At 43.1% G+C, this 27,001-nt stretch overlaps 1 protein-coding gene across 2 annotated transcripts in view; it reads left to right on the plus strand.

The window, feature by feature from the left end:
• The window catches only part of tent2 (terminal nucleotidyltransferase 2), a 105,670-nt gene extending 84,452 nt beyond the window's left edge, over positions 1 to 21,218 (plus strand). Inside the window, exons 14-16 of one of the 2 annotated variants that reach the window (XR_005942857.1) lie at positions 3,424 to 3,503; positions 19,025 to 19,430; positions 20,656 to 21,218. Coding sequence is in view for 1 of the 2 variants with exons in the window: in XM_041186638.1 (XP_041042572.1) it covers positions 3,424 to 3,503; positions 19,025 to 19,105 (161 nt within the window). In the remaining variant the exon portion in view is untranslated. Of the gene's footprint in view, positions 1 to 3,423; positions 3,504 to 19,024; positions 20,127 to 20,655 lie in introns of those variants that run through there. The other variant, XM_041186638.1, reaches the window with a different exon arrangement.
• Positions 21,219 to 27,001: the final 5,783 nt, after the last annotated feature.

The following is a 27,001-nucleotide window of genomic DNA, read 5'->3' on the forward strand; positions in this document are numbered from 1 at the left end:
ACCAATAATGAAGCAATTAAAACTGGGGATGCTCAAAAGGTGTAGGTGTTTCAGAGGGATGTGGGGCTGGAGGGGATTACAGAAAGCAAGGGCAGGTCAGTGTCATGAAGGGATTTGAAAAAGAGGATGTGAACTTTAAATCCAAGCCATTACTTGACTGGGAGCCAATGTATGTCAGGAATATATGATGTAGGTCTCCTCAAAATCCAGAAAATCCGTTCATAATAGCAGTCTTCTGTTTAAGATAATGGTTTGCACTGTGATGGCCAACTCTGTTTTAGTGTGACTCAAGAGCCCCCTCTGGCATGGCAGTCTCTGTCTCATTTGATGCAGGGGAAGGCAGTGGGCTGAGAATGTGCACAGTTCCCTGGCCTCTGTTTTCTCAGGGCCCTCTTCTTGACTAGCTGAGCTTTTCATTTCTGTTCGCCTTTTGCAATGGCCTTCCAAACAGTCAGCCTCCAGAGGTCTCAGCTGTCAGCAACTGTCTCCTAGTTTTCAGGACCAATGTCCACCATCTTTATATCTCACTTGCAGATGTCCTTATAGCAGAGGTATGGACACTCGGGGTCGTGACCAAGTGATCAATTCACCGTACAGAAGGTCTTTGGGCAGATGACCATCATTCATCCGATGAAGGTGGCCGAGCCAGCTCAGGCATTGTTGGCTTAGCAATGAGTGTATGCTGATGGAATTACACTCCTGGACCTCTGAGTTGGTGACATTGTCTCGATAAGAGATGCTTGGAATATATCTGAGACAGCAAAGGTGGAAACTGTTCAGCCTGTTCTCTTGCCTGACATATGTTGTCCAGGTCTCACCACTGTAGAGGAGTGCACTGAGAATGCAGGCTTGGTAGACGCACAGCTTAGTGTTCTCAGGTTCTGTGTTACACAAGCTCTTAGTCAGCTTGGACATAACAGCTGCTGCTTTTGCAGTGCGTGTGTTGGTTTCAGCATCAAGTGGCAGATTGCTGGTGACTGTGGAGCCTTTCAACAACCTCCTGCATCACATTGTCAATGCTGCTAAATGAAACTATAGCAACATCCTGGATAGTGGCATTTGTCTTCCTGATGCTGATGGCCAAACCAGACTCTACAGACATGAGGGAGTTTGCCCTTTGCCACTGAAGGTATTCTTCAGTGTAGAATGTAGGCGCATCATCATCAGCGAGGAGGAACTCTTTGATGAGGCCTTGGCTCACCTTTGTCTTGGATCTCAGGCGAGCAAGGTCAAACAGCTTTCTATCAGTTCTGGTATGTAGGTGGACACCCTCTGAAGGCATATGACAGCAAAAGGAAGAATATGCGAGTGTGTCAGTGCCAGGACACAACCATGTTTGACCGCACTACAGATGTCAAAAGGGTTCCGGATGTTGCCCAGTCATAGCTGACCTTACCCATCATGTCCTCATGAAAAGAAGAAATTACGTTTAGCAGCTTCGATGGGCAGCCAATTTTCTCCAGCTGCTTAAATAGACCATCTCTGCTCACATGGTCAAATGCCTTGGTGAGATTGATGAAGCATCATATAGTGGTCTCCTTTGTTCATGGCATTTCTCTTGCAACTGCTGGACTGAGAAGGCCATGCCAATTGTAGATCTTCCAGTTCTGAAACCACACTGGGATTTGGGGTAGATGATTTTAGCCAAGATCAGCAGTCTGACAAGGATAGCACAGGCAAATACATTCCCCACAATTCCCAGCAGGGAGATGCTTTGATAGTCACTGCAATTGGCAAGGTCGCCCTTGTTCTCATCCAGCATCTCGTACAATATCTTTGCATCACACACATCCTGGGGCACTGCCCCTCCTTTCGGCAGAGACTAAAATTTGTGTAGATGCTGCAGGAGTGCTGCTTTCCTATGCTTGATGAGTTCAGGCTATATAGTATTAGCACCTGGAGCTTTGCTCATGGCAAGCGAGTCAATAGCTTTGCTAAGTTCCTCCACTGTGGGTTTGATACCTAGCTCTGTCATGACAGGCTTTTTATGGTGTCTAGAGCTTCCTTGGTGCTCTCCCTAGGGTATAACTCAAGGTAGTGTTCCACTCATCTCTCCAACTGTTTACTGCAGTTAGTGATGACCTCCCGTGTCCCTCTTCAATAGAGCTTTTTTCTTTGCTGACCATATTGCCTTGTTGATCCATTTTATATATGACCCAAGCATTCCTTGTGTCGAAGTACTTCTGGATCTTCTGGCAAAGTAGTCATTGACATCCTGCCTAGCAGTCTGTTGGACTTTACTTTGAGTGGCTCTTAGTGCATTGTCTCCTTGCCCAGACCTCTCTCATAATTAATGAGAGCAGACTGCTTGGCTTCAACGACTGGCTTCATTGCAGTGATATTAGCCTCGAAACAGCAAGCCTTTTTCCACTCTTGTTCCTCAGCTGTTGAGAGTGCGGTCATTCCATTTCGTTTCTACACTGTGGAAATTTCGAAGAGCGTCTGTTTGATCGAGACAAGGAGCTGTTGGTTTTTATCTGGGTAGGCATTATTGCTGATATTGATATGACGATGGCATTTCTGCTTTGAATGAAAATCTTCAGGGGTTGCATCCTAACCCTCGCTCGAGCCAAGGAGTGACCTGTATTACAGTCAGCACTGTGCGTGTTGAGAATGTTGTTTAGAGAAGTCACATCAGGTGATGATCATATCCAGCTGTGCCAATGGCTAGATCTTGGATGTCTGCAGGAAACCTTGGTTTGTTCTAAAAGGGCTTAGCTACACACAGCTCGTGGTAGCAGCAAAGCTCATGTCATCTTTGTCCATTCTGTTTTCTTTCCAAGGCCATGAGAGCCAAGGCTGAAATGCCCAGCAGGTAAAGATGTCCTGATTTAGGGATTCTGCTGAAACCTGTTCATACATTTTCTGAAAGTGACATTAGCGTCGACAAAGTTTGTGGAAATCTGACATTAAGGATTATGTTTGCCTTATTTACACTTGTTTATAAATTAAAAGTCAATGGATGTTCATCGACCTGAAGCATTAACTGTTTCTCTTTTCACAGTTGCTGACAGACCTGCTGATTATTTCAGTATTTTTTGTTTTTATTTCAGATTTCTGCCATCCTCAGCATTTAGCTTTTCCAAAATGTGGGACTTTCAATCCTAAATAGAAGAGTGCTATTAGCCTACGAATATGAGTGAATGTCCTAGAATGGCTTTTCCGCTACAGCTGCTCAAGCAAACTACATTTAAGTGTTTGCACTTGTAGAACAAACCTGAGCTGTTACTAAAGTTTTTGACTTAATAATACAACGATTTTGTAAGATTCGCCATGCAGTATGCAACAAGAAAGTCCTGCATTTCAGAGGAGTAAGAGTATCTTCTAGGTCATTTGTTTTATATCTGTCTTTGCCAAGGTACTTGTGTAAAATAGTGAAAATTAGCATTGTCTTTAACTTAGTGTCTGTTTTTGACATTGCAGAACCTTTTGACAGAACAAACACAGCTAGAGCTGTACATGAAAAATGCAAGTTTGACATGATCAAAAAGGAGTTTGTCCAGGTAAAATCCAAAAAGATTGGGATTTTTTTTAATATACATTATATTCATACAATTTAATTTAAAGTTAAAACAAGCTTGATTTATGGGAAGAGGATAACCAGGGAAAGAGTAGGGCCCATAAAGGACCAAGGGGGCAATCTATGGGTGAGACATCGCTAGAGTGTTGAATGAATACTTCACATCCGTCTTCACCCAAGAGAATGAGGATGAAGGTATCGAACTCAGGGAGAGAGACTACGAGGTTCTTAAGCAAATTGATATAGGTAGTGACAAGATATTGGAGGTGTTGGCAGGCTTAAAAGTGGACAAATCTCCAGGTCTGGATGATTTGTGTCCCACACTGCTAAGGGAGGAGATCGAAGGGGCTCTGGCCCAAATTTTTAATTCCTTTCTGGCTACGGGGGAGGTGCCAGAGGACTGGAGAACAGCTATTTAAGAAGGGTTGTAGAGATAAGCCAGGAAACTACAGTCTCACGTCAGTGGTAGGGAAACTATTGGAGAAAATGCTGAAGGAGAGTATCTATCTCCACTTGGAGAGGCAAGATTTGATCAGGGATAGTCAGCATGGCTTTGTCAGAGGGAGGTCATACCTAACAAATTTGACTGAATTTTTTGAGGAGATGACCAGGTGTGTAGATGAGGGTAGTGCGATTGATGTAGTTTATGTGGATTTCAGCAAAGCCTTTGACAAGGTCCCACATGGGAGACTTATAAAGAAGGCAAATGCACATGGGATATAGGGTAATTTGATAAGGTGGATTCAAATTAGCTTAGTTGTAGGAGGCAGAGAGTGATGACAGAAGGGTGCTTTAGTGACTAGAAGCCATTGTCCAGTGGCATACCACAGGGATCTGTGCTCGGTCCCCTATTATTTATCATTTATATAAACGACATAGATGACTAAGTGGGGGATAGAATTAGTAAGTTTGCAGATGACACAAAGATTGGCCAGGTGGTTAACAGCGAAGTTGAGTGTCTTGGGCTGCAGGAAGATATAGACGGGATGGTCAAATGGGCAGATAAGTGGCAGATGGAATTTAACCCTGAAAAGTGTGAGGTGATACACTTTGGAAGGAGTAATTTGACAAAGAAGTATTTAATGAACAGCATGACACTAGGAGGTTCTGAGGAACAAAGGGACCTTGGCGTGTGTGTCCATAGATCTCTGAAGGCGGAGGGGCACATTAGTGGGGTGGTGAAAAAGGCATATGGGACAGATGCCTTTATCAATCGAGGCATAGATTACAAAAGTAGGGAGGTCATGTTGGAGTTGTATAGAAGCTTGCTGAGGCCACAGCTGGAGTACTGTGTGCAGTTCTGGTGACCACATTATAGGAAGGATGTGATTGCACTGGAGGGGGTGCAGAGGAGATTCACCAGGATTTTGCCTGGGATGAAACATTTAAGTTATGAAGAGAGGTTGGATAGACTTGGTTTGTTTTCGTTGGAGCAGATAAGACTGAGGGGCGACCTGATCGAGATGTACAAGATTGAGGGGCATGGACAGGGTGGATAGGGAGCAGCTGTCCCCCTTAGTTGAAGGGTCAGCCACAAAGGGGCATAAGTTCAAGTTGAGGGGCAGGAGGTTTAGGGGGAATGTGAGGAAAAACTTTTTTACCGTGGGGGGGGTGACGGTCTGGAATGCACTGCCTGGGTGGAAGTGGGTTGCCTCACATCCTTTAAAAAGTACCAGGATGAGCACTTGACAAGTCGTAACATTCAAGGCTATGGGCCAAGTGCTGGTAAATGGGATTAGGTAGGTAGATCAGGTGTTTCTCATGTGTCGGTGCAGACTCGATGGGCCGATGGGCCGAAGGACCTCTTCTGCACTGTGATTCTGTGAAATATGTTTGATTGACATATTCAAGCTCTGAAACAAATTCATTTAAAGCATGGTTCTTCTGTGCAGTGCACACCATCCAGATATAATCATTCATAATCCAAAATCAGAAAATAAGGAGCTTTAGAGAAATTAAAGACTTTGATTTATATAGCACCTGTAATGGCCACCGGATGTCTGTTTAATGTATTGATTCCTCATTGCACAGTAAATAAGTAGATGTAAATCACAAAGCCAATAGCTGCTTCCAGTCATATTAGAACCAATCCACACAGTGTACCATCAAATCCATCTCCTTTTACCCAAGGTACAAAACAAAATACTCCCTATCAGCACTGTGGAGATACCTATACCACATGGTCTGCAGTGGTTCAAGAAGGCAGCTAGCTCACCCACACCTTCTTGAGGGCAATTAGGGATGGGCAGTAAATGCTGGCCTAGCCAGCGACGCCCACATCCCATGAATGAATTCTTAAAAACTCATGAGTATCTTTAGGAGCTGGTTGCTTGAGGGTATTGCTGCTGAACAAGAACAATTTGCAGTTATAATAACTGCAGTTATAATTTATTATAGAAAAAGGTTTCAAATCACTGCAGGGTGTTTTCTGCTTTGGGCAGAACAGAAACTAGACTGAAGAAATTGAAACAAAACTGGGACATGTCAGTCCTTGGACAACAAGTAAGAGTAGAAGTTAGGCAGTACGACAAAAGGAGGATGAACAGATCAAGGGTAGCTTTTTTGAGTTGGAAATTATGAAGCCTAATTTTTGAAGGGATGAAATTCAGTGACTTACCCAGAAAGTAAATTACCAACTTGGTGAGGATGTTTCCTAAGCTGCACAGTCTGGAAATCAAGGCCACTGTCTTAGGGTAAAGACCTAGATTTTCCGATCAGGATCAGAAACCTTATTTCTGATCTTGATCAGACAAAATAATGCACACTTACCTTGCAGTAATTTTTCTGAGTGACCTTCTGATAGAGGATCCTTCTAATCCAATCCAGTAGCAAACCTTGTAGGGAGCAGCACAGAGAAGCCACATAGAAACTGCTTCCTCTTTTTATAGCACTCGCTGCCGTATTCTGATAAGTAGAAATTAAATGCCCCAAAGATGCTTTGAAAACAATGACAGAGAAAAGGTAAGGGGGTATGGTGAGTAAAGTAAGTGGGTAATAAGAGAAATTATTTTAAATACATAGATCTACAAATTACTACCACGATAACTTCTAAATACCCTACTTAATCTGACTCCCAGTTACATTTTTGTTAAGGCAACAGTAAGACACACATATTTTAAAAGACCCAGGTAATGTGAGACATGATATTCTGAACCGGTTGAATTCAAAGTGAGTTTTTTTAACTTCAGCTCTTTGAAAATAGCAGTTTGAGGCGTAGATGCTGAAGGCTTTTCACACTTGTTAGATCCTAAAATGCCTACTCTTACGCACAGCCATTATACATAGCTTCCCCTTTGAATGCAAATACCCATTGTTTCACTATGTCTTTGGACTTTGCCTCCCTGATCATAAAAATTTATCATAGTACTAATTTTACCAGTAATCTTTGGGAAAAATAAACACACTTTCTTAACTTCACCTGGCTAGGTGTAATGTTTCACTCCCTCTTTTGAAAACAATCTAATCTGGTTTATTTAAAAATGCAAATGTCCTTTTACACGTTATATTCTAAACTTCCCCCATGTTTACATCAGAGCCTTCAGACCAATTGCCTTTAATCCAATTAAGGCTCTCACAGACACATTTAAACACAGATACCACTATTTTACAATAAATTCCAATAAGATTATATCTTCCTGACACCAATTCTAACTTGGAGTCTTAAGTTCAAACTTTGGGGCCAATTCCCATGGAGTCATTGCATTGCAACTACCAGTGGGTCCCATGGTGCATCTTTGGGTACATCTGTTCTCAACTATCTGGAAACCTGAAGATCTGGACCAAAGGGTCAGCTATTTTAAACTGAGGTAAAGGGAATTTTTTTTACACAAAGGGTGTGAATCTTTATAATTCTCTACCCGAGAACTCTGAATGCTCAATTGTTGAGAATATTGAAGACAGTGATTTTTTTTTGAGACTAAAGGAATCGAAGGATACGGGAATAATGTGGGACGGTAGAGTTCGAGTATTATATCAACTATGATTTTATTGAATGACAGGGGCTTGAAGGTCTCCTCGTGCTCCTACTTCGTATGTTCTTATGTCACTATTTCCTTTTTCTCCCATTCTTCCATATGTGATAGTGAAAAGCTATTACTGATCAAACGGGTATTCAGATCATAGGGTTATACAGCACAGAAACAGGCCCTTTGGCCCATCATGGCCATGCCGGCCATCAAGCACCTATCTATTCAAATCCCATTTTTCAGCATTTGGCCTGTAGCCCTCTATGCTATCGCGTTTCAAGGCTCATCTAAATCCTACTTAATGTTGTGAGGGTTCCTGCCTCTGCAACCTGCTCAGGCAGTGTGTTCTAGATTCAAACCACCCCCTGGGCGAAAAATATTTTCCGCAAATCCCCTCTAAATCTCCTGCCCCTTATCTTAAATATATGCCCTCGTTTATAGACACCTCCGCTAAGGGGAAAAGTTTCTTCCTATCTATGCCCCTCATAATTTTGTATACCTCTATCAGGTCCCCTCTCAGCCTTCTCTGCTCTGAGGAAAATAACCCGGCCTATACAGTCTCTCCTCATAGCTGAAAACCCAGCCCAGGCAACATCCTGATGAATCTCCTCTGCACCCTCTCCAGTGCAATCACATCCTTCCTATAGTGTTTTTTATTTATTCATCCATAGGATGTGGGCTTTGCTGGCTGTGCCAGTATTTATTGCCCATCCCTAGTTGCCCTTAAGAACATGGTGGTGAGCTGCTGCCTTCAACTGCTGCAGTCCATGTGGTGTAGGTACACCCACAGTGCTGCTCGGAAGGGAGTTCCAGGGTTTTGGTCCAGTGACAGTGAAGGAACGATGATATATTTCCAAGTCAGGATGGTGAGTGACTTGGAGGGGGAGCTTCCAGGTGGTTGTGTTCCCATCTATCTGCTGCCCTTCTCCTAGGAGGCAGCGGTTGTGGGTTTGGAAGGTGCTGTCTGAGGAGCCTTGGTGAATCCCTGCAGTGCATCTTGTAGACGGGACACACTGCTACTGATGTGCGTCGATGGTGGAGTGAGTGATTGTTTGTGGATGTAGTGCCAATCAAGCGGACTGGTTTGTCCTGGATGGAACCCAGCTTCTTGCGTGTTATGGGAGCTGCACTCATCTAGGCAAGTGGGGAGTATTCCATCCTGACTTATAGATGGTGGACAGGCTTTGGAGAGTCAGGAGCTAAGTTTCTCGCTGCAGGATTCCTAGCCTCTGACCGGCTTTTGTAGCCACAGTATTTATATGACTATCCCAGTTCAGTTTCTGGTCAATGGTAACCCCCTGGAGTGGGGGATTCAGTGATGGTAATGCCATTGAACATCAAGGGGTGATGGTTAGACTCTCTTGCTGGAGATGGTTATTACCTGACACTTGTGTGGCGCAAATGTTACTTGTTATTTGCCACTTGTCAGCGCAAGCCTGGATATTGTCCAGGTCTTGCTGCATTTGGACAGGGACTGCTTCAGTATCTGAAGAGTCGCAAATGGTGCTGAGCATTGCGCAATCATCAGCAAACATGCCCACTTCTGACCTTGTGATGGAAGGAAATTCATTCATGAAGCAGCTGAAGATAGCTGGGCCTAGGACACTATCCTGAGGAACTCCTGCTATGATGTTCTGGAGCTGAGATGATTGACCTCCAACAACTACAGCCATCTGTTTTTGTGCTAGCTATGACTCGAACCAGTGCAGAGTTTTCCCCCTGATTCCCACTGACTCCAGTTTTGTTAGGGCTCCTTGATGCCACACTCGGTCAAATACAGCCTTTATGTCAAGGGCAGTCGCTCTCACCTCACCTCAGGAGTTCAACTCTTTTTTGTCCATGTTAAACCAAGGCTGTAATGAGGTCAGGAGCTGAGTGGCCCTGGCAGAACCCAACTGGGCATCAGTGAGCAGGTTAATGCTAAGCAAATGCTACTTGATAGCACTGATGATGACCCCTTCCATTATTTTACTGATGATTGGGAGTAGATTGATGGGGCTGTAGTTGGCCAGGTTGGATTTGTCCTGCTTTGTGTGTAGACATACCTAGGCAATTTTCCACATAGCTGGATAGATGCAAGTGTTGTAGCTGTACTCAAACAGCTTGGCTAGGGGCACGGCAAGTTCTGGAGCACAAGTCTTCAGTACTATTGCTGGAATGTTGTCAGGGCCAATAGCCTTTGCACAGTCCAGTGCCTTCAGCCAGTTTTTTGACACCACGTGGAGTGAATCGAATTGGTTAAAGACCGGCATCTGTGATGCTGGGGACCTCCAGAGGAGGCCGAGATGGATCATCCACTCGGCGCTTCTGGCTGAAGATTGTTGCGAATGCTTCAGCCTTATCTTTTGCACTGCTGTGCTGGGCTCCTCCATCATTGAGGATGAAGATATTTGTGGAGCCTCCTCCAGTGAGTTGTTTAATTATCCACCACCATTCACAACTGGATGTGGCAGGACTGCATTGCTTAGATCTGATCTGTTGGTTGAGGGATTATTTAGCTCTTTCTATCACTTGCTGCTTATGCTATTTGGCACACAGATAGTTGTGTGTTCTAGCTTCACCAGGTTGACACCTCATTTTTAGGAATGCCTGGTGCTGCTCTGGGCATGCCCTTCTGCACTCTTCATTGAACCAGGGTTGATCCCCTGGCTTGATGGTAATGGTAGAGTGGGGGATATGTCGGGCCATGAGGTTACAGATTGTGTTCGAGTACAGTTCTGCTGCTGCTGGTCCACAACACCTCATGGATGCCCAGTCCTGAGTTGCTCAATCTGTTTGAAATCTATCCCATTTAGCAAGGCGGTAGTGCCACATAACACATTGGAGGGTATTTTCAGTGTGAAGATGGGAGTTTGTCTCCCCAAGAACTGTGCGGTGGTCACTCCTACCGAAACTGTCATGAACAGATGCAGTCAAGTTGGTGAGGATGAGGTCAACTATGTTTTTCCCTCTTGTTGGTTCCCTCACCACCTGCTGCAGACCCATTTGGCAGCTATGTCCTTTAGGACTCAGCCAGTGCGGTCACTAATGGCGCTACCGAGCCACCCTTTGATGGACATTGAAGTACCCCACCCAGAGTACATTCTGTGCCCTTGCCACCCTCAGTGCCTCCTCCAATTGATGTTCAATGTGGAGTAGTACTGATTCATCAGCTGAGGCAGTATGTGGTAATCAGCGTGAGGTTTCCTTGCCCATGACTTGATGCCTTGAGACTTTGTGGGACTCCATGAGTCGATGTTGAGGACTCCCAGGGCAACTCCCTCCCAAAGCTATACCACTGTACCGCCACCTCTGCTGGGTCTGTCCTGCTGGTGGAACAGGACATACCCAGGGATGATGATGCTGGAGTTTGGGACATTACCTGAAAGGAATGATTCTGTGAGGATGACTGCTGATGGTCAAGCTCTAGTCAAGCCTGTTGCTTGACTAACCTGAGACAGCTAGCCCCCAGATGTTAGTAAGGAGGACTTTGCAGGGTGGACAGGGCTGCGATTTCCGTTGCCGGTCGATGCTGGGTGGTCCATCCGGATTCATTTGTGATTTTGTAGCGGTTTGTTACAAAGGGCATTTAAGAGTCAACCACATTGTTGTGGGTCTGGAGTCACCAGGTAAGGAGGACAGATTTCCTCCCCTAAAGGACATTAGTGAACCAGATGAGTTTTGAATCATTAGAATTTTAATTCCAGATTTTTATTGAATTCAAATTCCACCATCCCACTGTGGTGGGATTCGAACCTGGTCCCCAGAGTATTACTCTGGGTCTCTGAATTACTAGTCCAGCGACAATATCACTGCGCCATCGCCTTCCCGTGTGGCGACCAGAACTGCACACAGTACTCCAGCTGTGGCCTAACTGGCATTTTATACAGCTCCAACATAACTTACCTGCTCTTATATTCTGTGCCTCAGCTAATAAAGGCAAATATCGCATATGCCTTCTTAACCACCTTATCTACTTTTACTGCTGCCTTCGGGGATTTATAAAAATGTACACCAAGCCCCTCTGGTCCTCTGTACTTCCTAGGGTCCTATCATTCTTTGCCCTTGCCCTGTTAGTTCTCCCAAAATGCATCAACTCACACTTCTCAGGATTAAATTCCATTTGCCACTGCTTTGTCCATCTTACCAGCCCATCTATGTCATCCTGTAATCTAAGGCTTTCCTCCTCACTATTTATGACACTACCAATTTTCGTATCATCTGCAAACTTACTAATACCTCCTATATTCACGTCTAAATCATTAATGTACACTACAAATGACAAGGGTCCCAGCACTGAACCCTGCGGTACACCACTTGTCACAGGCTTCCAATTGCAAAAACAACCTTCAATCATCACCTTCTGGCACTAGGCCAATTTTGGATCCAAATTGCCCTGGATCCCATGGGCTCTTACCACCTTGACCATTCTCCCATGCAGGACCTTGTCAAAAGCCTTAATGAAGTCCATATAGACTACATCAACTGCACCACCCTCATCTACACAACTAGTCACCTCCTTGAAAAATTCAATCAAATTTGTTAGATGTGATCTCCCCCTGACAAAGTCATGCTGACTATCCCTGATTAATCCCTGCCTCTCCAAGTAGAGTAATCCTATCCCTCAGAATTTTTTCCAGTAGTTTCCCTACCACTGATGTTAGACTCACTGACCTGTAATTACCTGGTTTATCCCTACTACCCTTCTTGAATAATGATACTACATTCGTTGCCCTCCAGTCCTCTGGCCATAGAGGATTTGAAAATTAGTGTCAGAACCCCTGAAACCACCTCCCTTGCCTCACATAGCAGCCTGGGATACATTTCATCTGTGCCTGGAGATTTATCCACTTTTAAGCCTGCTAAAACCGCTAATACCTCCTCTCTTTCAATGCTAATTTGTTTAAGCATATCACAGTCCTCCTCCCTGATTTCTACACCTACACCGCCCTTCTCTTTAGTGAACACAGATGAAAAGTAATCATTCAAAACATCACCTACGTCCTCCGACTCCATGCACAGATTGCCACTTTGGTCCCAAAGGGCCATACTCTTTTCCTGGTTATCCTCTTGCCCTTAATATTTTTATAAAATACCATAGGATTTTCCTTTATCTTGCCCGTTGGTGTTTTTTTCATGCCCCCTCTTCGCTCTCCTAATTTTTTTAAGTTACCCCCCTACACTTCCTATACTCCTCTAAGGCTTCCACTGTTTTCAGCCAGCTGTATCTGCCGTAAACTGCCTTTTTTTTTCTTTATCCAATCCTCTATATCCCCTGACATCCAGGGTTCCTTGAACTTATTGGTCCTACCCTTCACCTTTTTGGGAACATGTTGACCCTGAACTCTCACTTTTTGGATGACTCCCACTGGTCTGGTGTAGACTTTCCTACAAGTAGTTGCTCCCAGTCGACTTTGGCCAGATCCTGTCTATTGAAATAGGCCTTCCCCTAATTCAGGACCTTTATTTCCGGTCCATCTTTGTCCTTTTCCATAACTACCTTAAATCTTAGAATTATGGTCACTACCCCCGAAATGCTTCCCCACTGACACTTTTACCACTTGCCCAGCTTCAATCCCTAAGATTAGGTCTAGTACCTCCCCTTCTCTTGTAGGACTTTACACCTAGTTCTTTACACCTATTACATTTTCTGCTCCTGATCCATCTTGTGACTCTAACTCTGGATGTTCTCCCCTTTCTTTGCAAGCAGGAGCACTTTTCAGATCAGGGATTTGTGGTTACAAATTTGTAACATAGCATTCTTATAGCAGAGTGTATTAAAACACATTTCACTCAATGCCTATCTTCACTATACATCTCCTGGGCCATATATCAGTTTCCTCATGTTGCCATCAACTGCCACTGCCCCATTCGTGAATTATGAAACTGCTAAACAGCAGAAGAGAATTGAAAGATGTTCTTTTAAATGTTCTTTTTCACTGCAATTGATATTTTTATGTCAATGTAATGATTTTTTGCTTAGTGTGTTTTAAATGGAGCTCAATAAGGGTGAAGATTTAGGATTTCAAGTGTTAGTTAAGCATGTACTAAAGAATGCAAAAGAAGTAGCTACATTGCCAGTAAAATGCTTAGCTTAAAAAACAAAATAAACCCAAATTATCCCAAATAATATTTGAGCTGAAATGAGAATTTTGTGCAGTTTGGTGCTTTGCAGCATGATCACTGGGGTCTATGATTTCTTTCTGCAGTCTTGCTCATCCCAACTCATTATCTATTGTGTTTCTCACCCCCAACTCTTGCATTCCTACCCAAGTTCAAGGTCTCACTAAGTCAACTTTGAAGGAGCAGAAATATTGCCCATCGTTTAGCATGAATAATTTTACAAAGAAAGCGCCAGTAGCTAAATGAAGAAAACTGGACAATACTGCAGTAACATTTCCAAAAATAAACAAGCAATTCTTCTGTTGCTGCTGTTAATGTCCTGAGGGCATTTAATAAGTTACACAAGTGTAACTGTGATAGATTTCAATATGTATACAAAATTTACTTGTTATTTGAATCATTTTTCATAAGTTATGACTTATTTCATAGAATGGTTGCAGCAATCGTGTCCATGCAAGAACAATTCAGCTAGTCCCAATCACCTGCCCTTTTCCCTTGGTCCTGTAAATATTTTCTCCTCAGATGCTTATACAAATCCTTTTGAAAGCCACAATTTAATCTGCTCCCTCCCCACACTCAGGTGCTGCATTCCAGATTCTATCCACTTGCTGTGTAAAAATGGTTTTCCTCATGTTGCCATTGCTCCTTTTGCCAATCATCTTAAATAGACACCCTCTGGTTCTTTACCCTTCTGCCAATGGAAACAGTTTCACCTTATCTGTTAAGTCTAGACCTCTCATGGTTTTTGAACACCTGCATCTAGCGTCCCTTGAGCAGATAACTGTGGGCCACCCTATTGAACTGCTGCAGTTTGTGGTGAGTGTTAGCATTGGACAAGTCAAATCCCTGGCTGGAATCCAGCTTGATAGATCCTAACTTTCATTTTTCGTTTAGAAATGTGGAGGGTAACTACTGAACAGACTCTCAGGAGTCTGCTGATGAACTTTTAGCAAAAGAATAAAACATTTATTAAACAAGAAAAAGATTAACTATATTACAGCACTCCTTCACCCACAGCCATATCTTTTACAAGTATAAACAGATTTGCAAGGATAACACAAGTTTAAAAAATCTATCTTATACTCTAATGTTCTAATGATGGAGTTTAGAAGGATGAGGGGGGATCTGATTGAAACTTACAGAATACTGAAAGGCCTGGATAGAGTGGACGTGGGGAAAATGTTTCCATTAGTAGGAGAGACTAGGACCCGAGGGCACAGCCTCAGAGTAAAGGGAAGACCTTTAGAACAGAGATGAGGAGAAACTACTTTATCCAGAGAGTGGTGAATCTATGGAATTCATTGCCACAGAAGACTGTGGAGGTCAGATCATTGAGTGTATTTAAGACCGAGATAGATAGGTTCTTGATTGGTAAGGGGAAAAAAGGTTACAGGGAGAAGTCGGGAGAATGGGGTTGAGAAACTTATCAGCCATGATTGAATGGTGGAGCAGACTCGATGGGCCGAATGGCCTGATTTCTGCTCCTATGCCTTATGGTTCACAGTAAATATACAGTCCATGTAAACCAATAGGTGACTTGTGGTCAGACACACCACTCTCCAAGATCAAGTGACACATGCCACCCAAAGGAGATGCTATGGATCTCTCATCAACTCCCCCAGACTCTCGTCACGCTACAAGCTAACTGGTCTCATGGAAACTCTCGCTTTCCCATGAGAGTTTCCAGTCTCAATGCTCGAAGAACTCACCTTGGAATCTTCTCCCAAACGACACTTTCTCTCGGACGTCTTCAACAACAATCCATCTCCAGGCTTCAATCTCTCCCTCCGATGTTCCTCTCCCCTGGATCATCACGTGCATTCAAATTTTGCCTTTCATGCACTTGCTCAGAGACTCAGCCATGTCAACAGAATACCACTGCTTCATAGGCCTGTAGTAAGAACACACTGACTTTTGGCTGTCTCCTTGGATCTTCTGGCTTCTTGCAAATCCACTTTGCCTTGAAGACTGCTTTCTGCAGCTTTCTCTCTCTCATTCTGAGCATTTCCCCCTGCTCCTTGCTTTTACTTCCACTCTCAACAGGAACTGTTCCAGATTCCTGTTCATGGTCCTAAACTTAACTGTATTCTTGGGACTTTCTTTTGTCCCCACTCCCTGGTTTCTGGAACTTTCTTCTGTTCTTTTGGGAAATCTGCTCTCTGCACTTCCCTCGCCTGTCCAGCTTCCTTACCCTGTGGTATCCACAGACCAACAGAACTCAAATTGCTTTTCTGTATCCCTCTGTCTCTGTAGGCCCCCTTTGCTAGGCATCAACACAGTTTTCCCTACTTTGTTTTAACTTCTCTAACCCACTTCAAGGGTTGTAAAACCTCATTAAAATACAGGTATACAAAAAAACTTTAGACTTGCTGACTCCATCTCACAGAGAAAAACTCTAAATAAAATGAAACCCAGGTTTCACCCTTTTAACCCACAAATAAACATGTAGATTAAACTTAAAGCTAAAACTTGTAGTGTATTCCTAACACCCACAAATACAGATATAACTTACTTAAAACTAACTCTTTTTCTTAAAATGAAGGTAATCCTACAATCCTGTTGGGTAGGAAACTCCAGGATTTTGACCTTGTGACAATTAAAGGACAGAGTTGTGTGTGCAAATTAGGTTGGTGTGTGACTAGGAGTGGAATTGGGTAGTCAAAATGCTGGAGTTCCCTCACCAGCAAACTAAGCATCAGTAAGCAAGTTATTTGTGAGGAAGTGCCACTTGATAGCACTGTTGACAGCTCCTTGCATTGCTTTGCTGATTAGAGTAGGCTAATCAGGCAGTAATTCTCTAGATTGGATTTGAACAAGGCATACTGGGCAATTTTCCATATTGTCAGGTAGGTGCCAGTGTTGTAATTACTGGAACAGTTAAGTTACGGGTACTATGGCTAGTTCTGAAGCACAGGTCTTCAGCACTAAAGCAGGGTGTTGTCATAGCCTGTAGCCTTTGCCTTGTCCAGTACACTTAGCTGTTTCTTAATATCATGAGTGAATCAGATTGGTTATACACAGTGATGGTGGGAATATCAGGAGCAGTCTGAGAAGAATTATCCCCTTGGAAACTCTGGCTGAAGATGCTTGCAAGTACTTCAGCCTCATCTTCGCACTCATGTCCTGGGCTCTGCCATCATTGAGGTTGAGAATGTTCATGGAAACTCCTCCTCCTCATTAATTGCTTAATTGTACATCAAAATTCACAACTGGATATGGCAGGATTATAGTTTTGACCTGATTTGTTGGTTGTGCAATCATTTAGCTGTTTTTGTCTACTGATTTTTGCCATTTAGTATGCATATAATTCTGCTTTGTAGCTTTCCCAAGTTGGCACCTCATTTTGGGTATGTCTGACACTCTGGCACCTACTTGACAATATGGAATATTACGCAGTATGTTTTTTCAAATCCAGCCTTGAGAATTACTGCTTGATCAGCCTACCCTAATCAGCAAAGTAATGCAAGGAGTGGTCAACAGTGCTATCAAGTGGCACTTCCTCACAAATAACTGCTTACTGGTGCCCAGTTTGTTGGGGAGGGAACTTCAGAATTTTGACCGCCCAACTCCCCACCAAGTCACGCACCAACCATTGAACTAGGGTTAGTCACTAGACTTGGTAGTTATAGAGAAGTGTGGTGTGTAAATCCATGAACTTACAAATTGTGGGGGAATACAGTTCTGCTACCAGTGGTGGCCCAATAGCACTAGCATGGATGGTTAGTTTTGAGCTGCTAGCTCTGTTAAATTATCCTATTTAGCTTGGTGCAGTACTACACAATTTAAGTTGTGAAGACATGACATGGACTGTTTGGTGATCACTTCTATTTATGCTTTCATGGATAGATGCATCATTAGGGACATAGGCAACAACGAGTTCAAGTCAGTTATTCCCTCATGATGTTCTCACTGCCCGCTGCAAACCCAATCTGGTGGTTAAGTCATTCATAACTTGGTCAGTGGTGCAGATACTTGATGGAGATTGAAGTTCCTAACACAGCACTTTTTGTGCCTTTGCTTCCCTCAGTGCTTCCTCTAACTCTGACTGATGTTCAACATGGAGCACTGATTCACCAGTGGATAGTAATCAGCAAATGTTGTTGCCTATAATTGACTGGGCCTAGAGCCATGGTTGAATATTTACAAGGTCGCTTTGCACCTCCACTCCCAGGATTGGGTTGCCAACCCTCCAGGATTGGCCTGAGGTCTCCAGGAATTGAAGATCAATCTCTAGGACACTGTTGTTTGCAATCCTGGCAAAAAATCATCAGGACATTTAAAAAGATTGGGTGGTTTTGACATTTTCTTTGAACACTTTTCTTTACCAAATATAAAAATATTGAAAATGGGAGAAAAGGGTTGCTTGACCTCATCCAATTGGGTAATGTGTTTTTGATTTCCAATTGGTGTAGGAAGGAAATGTATCACAAGGATGGATGTGTTGGTGTCTAATGGCAAGAGCGTGGGGACAATTCATGTGATGAAACCTCCAGGAGTACATTTACTAGTTGGTAAACTACCCAGGATTGGTACCATTATGCCCCACCTCATGAGTCCCTGTCCTCCTGATGGAACGGGATATGCTATGGGTTGCTGATGAATATAATTCCAAGAGTATAATTATCAGGTTTATGCTTAACTAGTCTGTGGGGCAGTTTTTCCAACTTTGGCACCAGTCCCCTAATAGTGCGGAAGGCTTTGCAGGATCAAGTGGGCTAGGTGTGTGCTTTTTGTAAGATGGTTTGATGCACCAGAGTGATTTGCTAAGCAACTCTATAGGGTATTTAAATGTTTGCCACATTGTTGTTGGATTGGAATTAAACATAGGCAAGAGGCAGGTAAGGGTGGGAGATTTCCTTCCCTAAAAGACATTAGCGAATCAGTTACACTTTTATGTTACACAAACAAAAATACCTGGAAAAACTCAGCAGATCTGACAGCATCTGCGGAGAGGGATACAGTTAGATGTTGATGCTGTCAGACCTGCTGAGTTTTTCCAGGTATTTTTGTTTTTGTTCTAGATTTCCAGCATCCGCAGTATTTTGCTTTTATGTTAACACTTTTATGTTAGCCTGGCAGCTTGTAAGGCGTTTACCAACATAACTTTGTCTCAGTGGATTTCAGTTGGTATCACATTTATGCTTAATATTTCATTAATCCTGTTTTTGAGTAGGATCCATTACCTGGTGAAAAATGAACTAGTTGAGTATTTATTACGATCTCATGGCTTTCTCAGTGACTTTCTCTGGCACTAGGCCGTAATGTACCAGAATTCTATGTTTCAGTTTCACAACTTACTATTGTGGGATTTGAACTTCCAATGTCTATGACAGCACTACCATGCCTAAGTTGATCAGGTACATAGTTGTGTTTTTAATAATAGCAGTGGAATATATACAAGATGCACTAATTCAATTTTGATTTCATTTTTCTTTAGTCATGGCATAAACTTAAAGATAAGAGAGACTTATTCAGCATTCTACCGGTAGCAGCTGCAACAGAGTGTGGGGGAAGATGACGGACTGGCCCTACTTGCAGTTGTTGTCTTGAAGAAAAGTGGAAACCCTATTGCAAACAAACACCGACACTTCCATCAATGGAAGGATTTCGTCTGGCAGTGATGATTTCATTAAAAACTTGTCTGATTTATAAAGGTTTTTTGTCTTTTATGTGGCAACAAAAACTATGGATTTTTTTGTCTTTTTTGTTTCCTGCATTTGTCGCAACAAGCTGGCAATGAAGCCTACATAATAAGAACACCTGAAGAATAGAATCCTAGAATTAAGGACAGATGATTATTAAAACAAAGCCTTCTTTTGAAAGATCCTTCTGAATCCTCAAAGGTAAAACATTTACTCAAGTGATTTTAATGGATTTGCTGCAAAGTTCGGTCTGTGCAATTTGATAAGGGACAAGGAAGTGGGAAGAATATAAGAAATGATGAATAATAGAACATTTAGCAAATGGACCATCGTAATTGCACTATTTTGAATGGTGGCAGGGCTATCATTTGCAGTGTTATAACTGTAGTAAATTTTCACCAAGTTGAAAGGCGTCCTGCTCCACTCGATCAGAAATTGCTGCCTCCTTTTGCAGATTGAGAATACGTATTTATCCATTTCCCCTCATTATTGTGACTCAATGTAACATATACTGAGCAAATATGTTTTCATATTTCAGTCCTTTGTTCCTAGACATCAAATAAAACTTAAGCATATTACCATGTAAATCATCCTTTATTTACTGTAAGTGAAAAAATTAGAAAATACATCTTGTAGGATGCTAAGCAAAATGTTGGTGAAAGATGAGGTTTTCATTTTCAGTTTATTTATTAAACCATTCTCTCTAGAGGCCAAATTCAAAAAGTGCTGTCTTTTTAAGTAATTTACTTGTTACTTTTATGTTTAGCGTTGTCTACGTTTATTGTATAAAGTGTGGAAATCAGTTTTTGCTATGTTCTATATATCACTTTTCTTTTGGAATTCCCTTTTGTATTTTGTATATTGTCTAAATTTAAATAAAGTTCACATATGGAAAAACTTTACTGAATCAAGCATTTACAATGAAATATTGTACTACTTTTACATGGTTGTTGATTCAACTTCCAACCTGCTATAAATTACATTGGTTTCAACAGCTACAAACTGGTAACTGTAATTGAAACCCGACAGTAGCATTTTTAAACTTGGTGCTTGCATGCAGTTTGGCTCAATATCCTGAGACAACTTGCATTATATTATGAATTGAGAAAACCAAGCAGCTTAGGATCCCACAAAGAATAATTAGCATTATTAGTTGTGTTCACACAGTCACAGACTCAGTTATTTTGCTGCAGAGTAGACTCAAATCAATGTTACACTGGTTTACCAGTTAACAGTTGCAATAATCAGCTTTGTGCTGTTTACATGGCCTCGCCTAATTCAAAAGCTTTCCAATTTGATTCAAAATTGAATTTGTAGCTGCTTTATAAATGTGGCAAAAGTTTTATACTATTTTAGGATCATGTTACCATTTCAGATTTCTATCCTAAAAAAAAATTTGTGATTAAATTATTTTTATTTTTTACAGAAGAATGCGAGTAAACAGAGGCCGAATCATCTGCATAATTGATTCAAGCCAAGACCATAGTGTTAAGTTACAAGGCTACAATTATCTTTACATGCTTGTGCAAAGGATGGCTAATGAAGGCTAGATGACAAATATAATGTTGACAAAATCACTTCTAATTGAAGTTAATGGAAAAAGCATGTAAAGATAATGAAGGAAAAGTTTAAATTCTTCACTGATCGGTTGAATTCCCTTGAGTTATAATAATTAAAAGAGATGTTTTAAAAATGGTAATCTCACATCATTAATTTAAGTATTTTTAAACCTAACATTCTAAAACCAATGTGTGAAATTCAAACTTTATGAATGTTCTCATTTTTCTTTATTATAGAAATATATAATGTCTGGTTAGCAAAGCACATTTTTGCATAATTATTTGGCCTCAGTTTGTATGAAAGTCATTCAAGGGTGAGAAATTAGTAGGTTTATTTCAGCAGCCATTCCTTATTAACTTGTCTGGACCAAGTGATTACCATAAAATGGCATGAATTACACTGTAAATAAATAAATAAATATTTCTGTTACACTGTTCTATTGTTATTAATTGCAAGTCACTTTCCTTATCTTTCCTTGAGGGAATGTAATAATTCTGGCTACTTTCCAATAGTTTTTACTACACCCAAAGCAAAAGCAGCTTCCATAGATCAATATGCACTTCCTTTGAACCACAGCTTGATCAAAGGTGATTACTATATCATGTATCTGGGCAAGCAGCAACCTTTTTTATTGTTAGCATGTATACTGGAAAGAGTATGGCTTATCGCCATATGTTCCTATCTCTCCAATCTGGGGCCATACAATAACAGCCCAGCTTCCAAACAGCTAATTTAGTGTTACTAAATATCACGCAAAATGCATCAGAAGAATAAGTACAGTAGTTGAATACTTGATTTCTCATTTGTATTTTGAAACCATTTGTAAAATCATTTTCAGTAATCTGGCATAGTCTGCAGTAAATTTAATCAATAGGATAAGCGTTTTAATATTTTGGGATGTCAGCATCACAGGCAAAGCCACCATTTTGTTGTTCATGCTTAAATGAGCTTAAGAGGGTGGTGGTGAACTGCTTTCTTGAACTGCTGCACTTCATCTGGTGTAGGTACACCCACAATAAGCACAGGGAAGGAAATTCCATGATTTGGTGCAGCGACAATGAAGGAACAGCAATATAGTTCCAAGTCAGGATGGCGTGTGACTTGGAGAGGAACTTGCATGTGGTGGTGTTCCAATGCATCTGCATACTTTGTGCCTCGAGGTGGTAGAGGCCGTGGGTTTGGAATGTGCTGCCAAAAGCTTTGGTGAATTGCTGCAATATATCTTGTATATGGTACACATAACTGTCACTGTGTGTTGCTGATGGAGGGAGTAAATGGTTGTGGATGGGGTGCCAATCAACTGGGCTGCTTTGTCCTGGATAGTGTCAAGTTTTGAGAGAGTTGTTAGAGCTGCATTCATCCAGGCAAGTGGAGATTATTCCGTCACACACCTGACTTGTGCCTGGTAGATGGTGGACAGGCATTTGGGCTTTACTAGGAAGGCTTAGCAGAATTTCCAATCTGATATTGTTGCTAAAGTATTTATATGGCTGGTCCAGTTCAGTTTCTGATTAATGGAACCACACCCCCGCCACCCCCAACCTTGGCCAGGATGTTGATCGTGGGGGTTCAGTGATCGTAATGCCATTGAAAGTCATGGGGCGATGGTTAAGTTCTCTTGTTGGAGGTGGTAATTGCAAGGCACTGGTATGGCATGATTGTTACTTGCCATTTATCAGCCCCAGCCTGAACATTGTCTAGGTCTTGCTGCATATGTATATGCTTCAGTTCCTGAGGAGGTGCAAATGGTGCTAGACATTGCGCAATCATCAGCTAATATCCCTAATTCTGACCTTATAATGGAAGGAAGGTCATTGATGAAGTAGCAGAAGATGATTTGGCCTAGGACATGACCCTGAGAAACTCCGGTGATGTCCTGGGGCTGAGATGACTGACCTCCAACCACCACAACTATCTTCCTTTGTCTTAATTTTGACCCCAACCAGTGGACAGTTTTCCCAATTCTAGAGCTGCTGATGCCACGATGGTTAATGTGGACCTGATCTCGAGGGCAGTCACTCCCAACACAACTCAATTTACGCTCTTTTGTCCATGGTTGGACCAAGGCTGCAACGAGTTCAGGAGCTGAGTGGCTGTGGCAGAACCCAAACAAATCAGTGAGCAGCTTATTGTGTAAATGCCACTTGCTAGCACTATCAATGACATCTTCCATCAATTTACTGATTATCGTGATTAGGTTGATGGGATGATAACTGACCAGGTTAGATTTGTCCTGCTTTTTTAAATTCATTCATGGCTTTTTTAAATTCATTCATGGGATGTGGGTGTCACTGGCTATGTCAGCATTTATTGCCCATCCCTAATTGCCCTTGAGAAGGTGGTGGTGAGCTGCCTTCTTGAACCTCTGCAGTCCATGTGACATAGGGTACACCTGCAGTGCTGCTAGGGAGGGGTTTCCAGCATTTTCACCCAGCAACAGTGAAGGAATGGCAATGTAGTTCCACATCAGGATGATAAGTGGCTTGGAGGGGAACTTGCAGGTAATGGTGTTCCCATGCATCTGCTGCCCTTGTCCTAGATAGTAGTGGTTGTTGTTTGGAAGATCCTGCCTAAGGAGCTGTGGTGAGCTCCTGCAGTACATCTTGTACACTGCTGCCAGTGTGTGTCAATGGTGGAGGAAGTGAATGTTTGTGGAAGGGGTGCGAATCGAATGGGCTGTTTCGTCCTGGGTGGTGTCAAGCTTCTTGAGTGTTGTTAGAGCTGCAATCATCCAGGCAAGTGGAGAGTGTCCCATCACACTCCTGACTTGTGCCTCGTAGATGGTGGGCAGACTTTGGGGAGTTGGGAGGGGAGTTTCTCGCTGCAGGATTCCCAGCCTCTGACCTGCTCTTTTAGCCACAGTATTTATATGACTAGTCCAGTTCAGCGTCTGGTCAATGGTAACCCCCAGGGTGTTGATAGTGGAGGATTCAGCGAAGGCGATGCCATTGAATATCAAGGGGTGATGGTTAGATTCTCTTTTCTTGGAGATGGTCATTGTCTGGTACTTGTGTGGCGCAGCTTGTCAGCCCAAGCCTGGATATTGTCAGGCCTTGCTGCATTTGGACATGGACTGCTTCAGTATCTGAGGAGTTGCAAATGGTGCTGAACATTGTGCAATCATCAGCGAACATCCCATTTCTGACCTTTATGATGAAAGGAATGTCATTGATGAAGCAGCTGAAGATGGTTGGGCCTAGGACACTACACTGAGGAACTGCAGTGATGTCCTAGAGCTGAGATGACTGGCCTCCAACAGCCACAACCATTTCCTTTGTGCTAGATATGACTCCAACCATCGGAGAGTTTCCCCCCGGATTCCCATTGACTCCAGTTTGGCTAGAGCTCCTTGATGCCAAACTCAGTCAAATGTTGCCTTGATGTCAAGGGCAGTCGCTGTCTCTGGAGGTCAGTGAACCAAGGCTGTAATGAGATTAGGAGCTGAGCATCAGTGAGTAGGTTATTGTTAAGCAAGTGCCACTGGATAGCATTGTTGATGACCTCTTCCATCACTTTACTGATGAACAAGAGTAGACTGATGGGGTGGTAATTGGCCAGGTTGGATTTGTCCTGCTTTTTGTGTATAGACATACCTAGGCAATTTTCCACATAGCTAGGTAGATGCCAGTGTTGTAGCTGTACTGGAACAGCTTGGCTGGCAAGTTCTAGAGCACAAGTCTTAAGTACGATTACCGGAATATTGTCAGGGCCCATAGCCTTTGCGTTATCTAGTGCCTTCGACCGTTTCTTGATATCACGTGGAGTGAATCAAATTACTGAAGACTGGCATCTGTGTTACTGGGGACTTCCGGAGGAGGCCGAAATGGATCATCCACTTGGCACTTCTGGCTGAAGATTGTTGTAAATGCTTCTGCCTTGTCTTTTGCACTGATGTGCTGGGCTCCCCCATCATTGAGGATGGGGATATTTGTGGAGCTTCCTCCTCTAGTGAGTTATTTGCCCACCAGCTGAATAGTCTTCAGTTAATTTGATGTGGCAGGACTGCAGAGCTTAGATCTAATGCGTTGGTTGCGGAATAGCTAACTCTGTCTATCACTTGCTGCATTGCTGTTTGGCACGCAAGTAGTGCTGAGCTGTAGCTTCACCAGGTTGATGCCCATTTTTTAAGTATGCCTGGTGCTGCTCCTGGCATGCCCTCCTGCACTCTTTAGGCTTCCCTGGCTTGATGGTAATGGTAGATTGGGGATATGCCGGGTCATGAGATTACAGATTGTGGTTGAGTACAATTCTGCTGCTGATGGCTCACAACGACTCATGGATGCCCAGTCTTGAGTTACTAGATCCATTTGAAATCTATCCCATTTAACACGGTGGCAGTGCCACACAATGCGATGGAGGGTATCCTCAATGTGAAGGTGGGAGTTTGTCTCCACAAGAAGGTCACCCCTACCGATACTGTCATGAACAGATGTAACTGCGGCAGTCAGATTGGTGAGGATGAGATCAACTATGTTTTTCCCTCGTTTGTTTCCTCACCACCTGCTGCAGACCCAGTTTGGCAGCTAAGTCCTTTAGGACACAGCCAGTGCAGTCAGTAATGGTGCTACCGAGCCACTCTCTTGGTCATGGACATTGAAGTCCCCCCCACCCAGAGAACATTCTGTGCTTTTGCCACCCTCAGTGCTTCCTCCAAGTGGTGTTCAACATGGAGGAGCACTGATTCATCAGCCTGGGGGGGGGGGGGGGGGGGGGGGGGCGATGGTGGCTGGGATGGTAGGACATGGTAATCAGCTGGAGGTTTCCTTGCCCATGTTTGACCTGATGCCATGAGATTTCATGGGGTCTGGAGTGGATGTTGAGGACTCCCAGAGCAGCTCCCTCCTGACTGTACATCACTGTACTGCCACATCCATTGGGTCTGACCTACAGGACACACCCAGGGTTGGTGATGATGGTGGACATTATCTGTAAGGTATGATTCTGTGAGTAAGACTATGGCAGGCTGTTGCTTGACTAGTCTGTGGGACAGCTCTCCCAATTTTGGCGCAAGCCCCAGATGTCAGTAGGACTTTGCAGGGTCGACAAGGCTGAATTTGCTGCTGTTGTTTCCAGTGACCAAGTTGAGCCGGATGGTCTGTCCCATTTCATTCCTTATAGACTTTCTAGTGGTTTGTTACAACTGAGTGGCTTGCTAGGCCTTTTCTGAGGGCATTTAAGAGTCAACCACATTGCTGTGTGCGTGGAGTCACATGTAAGCCAGACAAGGTAAGGACAGCAGATTTCTTTCCCTAAAGGACATTAGTGACGAGCTTTTACAGCAATCAACAATGGTTTCATGGTCGTCATTAGACTATTAATTCTAGATTTTTATTGAATTCAAATTCCACAATCTTCCATGATGGGATTTGGGGTCCCCAGGGTATTACCCTGCATCTCTGGGTTACTAGTCCAGTGACAATACTACTATGCCTCTACTTCCCCTTCTTGTGGTCAGGACATTCCAGGGCAATTTTCCACATTGTCAAGTAGATGCCAGTGTTGTGCTGTTAGAAACTTTTACGTGGGATAGACACTTCAGAATTTTTGGAGCAATTTTCTAGTGTCCAAAATGGAACTGCTGCTGTGCTAATCTGTTGGAACAATTTTGAATCCTGGATCTCATTAACATGCTGCTGGTAAGCCCAAGTGCTAAGTGGGCTGTTGCTCCGACTTGCATGGATGGAATTCTCCCATCCTGGACTGTCTCGTGGCAGTGGCGGGGAGTGTCTTCCACTGCGGAGGCTGATGGGAAAGCACGCCGTATCTTCCAGCCCTGATGTAATTAATTATGCATCTGGGGGTTTCCCACCCTCTTCTGTTGTGGCACGGGCTTGAACGCACATATCCCGCTGTCATACCATATTTAAAAGGTGCCTGGACATCCGCAATGTCAGACCAAAAACAGAGATGTCTATAAGGTCATCCACTGGCCAAGCTCCAAAATTTAGTGATGCCTCCCTGCGCATCACCCTGGACCATGTCGAGGTGCACAGGAATGTGCTGTGCCCATCTCATGAGAGGAGGAAGCCAAGCAGGTATATCAATACTGCATGGGTGCAGGTGACCTGAGGCTGTCAGTGGCTACACAAGAAATTGGTAACACCTCACTGGAAGAGGATGAATGACCTTATTTGCTCTGCCAGGGTAAGTCTCATCAGATGGTCGTGTAAACCACAAAGACACTAATACATCACGGTCCAAAGCCCAGTGGC

The sequence above is a fragment of the Carcharodon carcharias genome, chromosome 4, assembly GCF_017639515.1.
Source record: "Carcharodon carcharias isolate sCarCar2 chromosome 4, sCarCar2.pri, whole genome shotgun sequence".
Classification (NCBI taxonomy): domain Eukaryota; kingdom Metazoa; phylum Chordata; class Chondrichthyes; order Lamniformes; family Lamnidae; genus Carcharodon; species Carcharodon carcharias.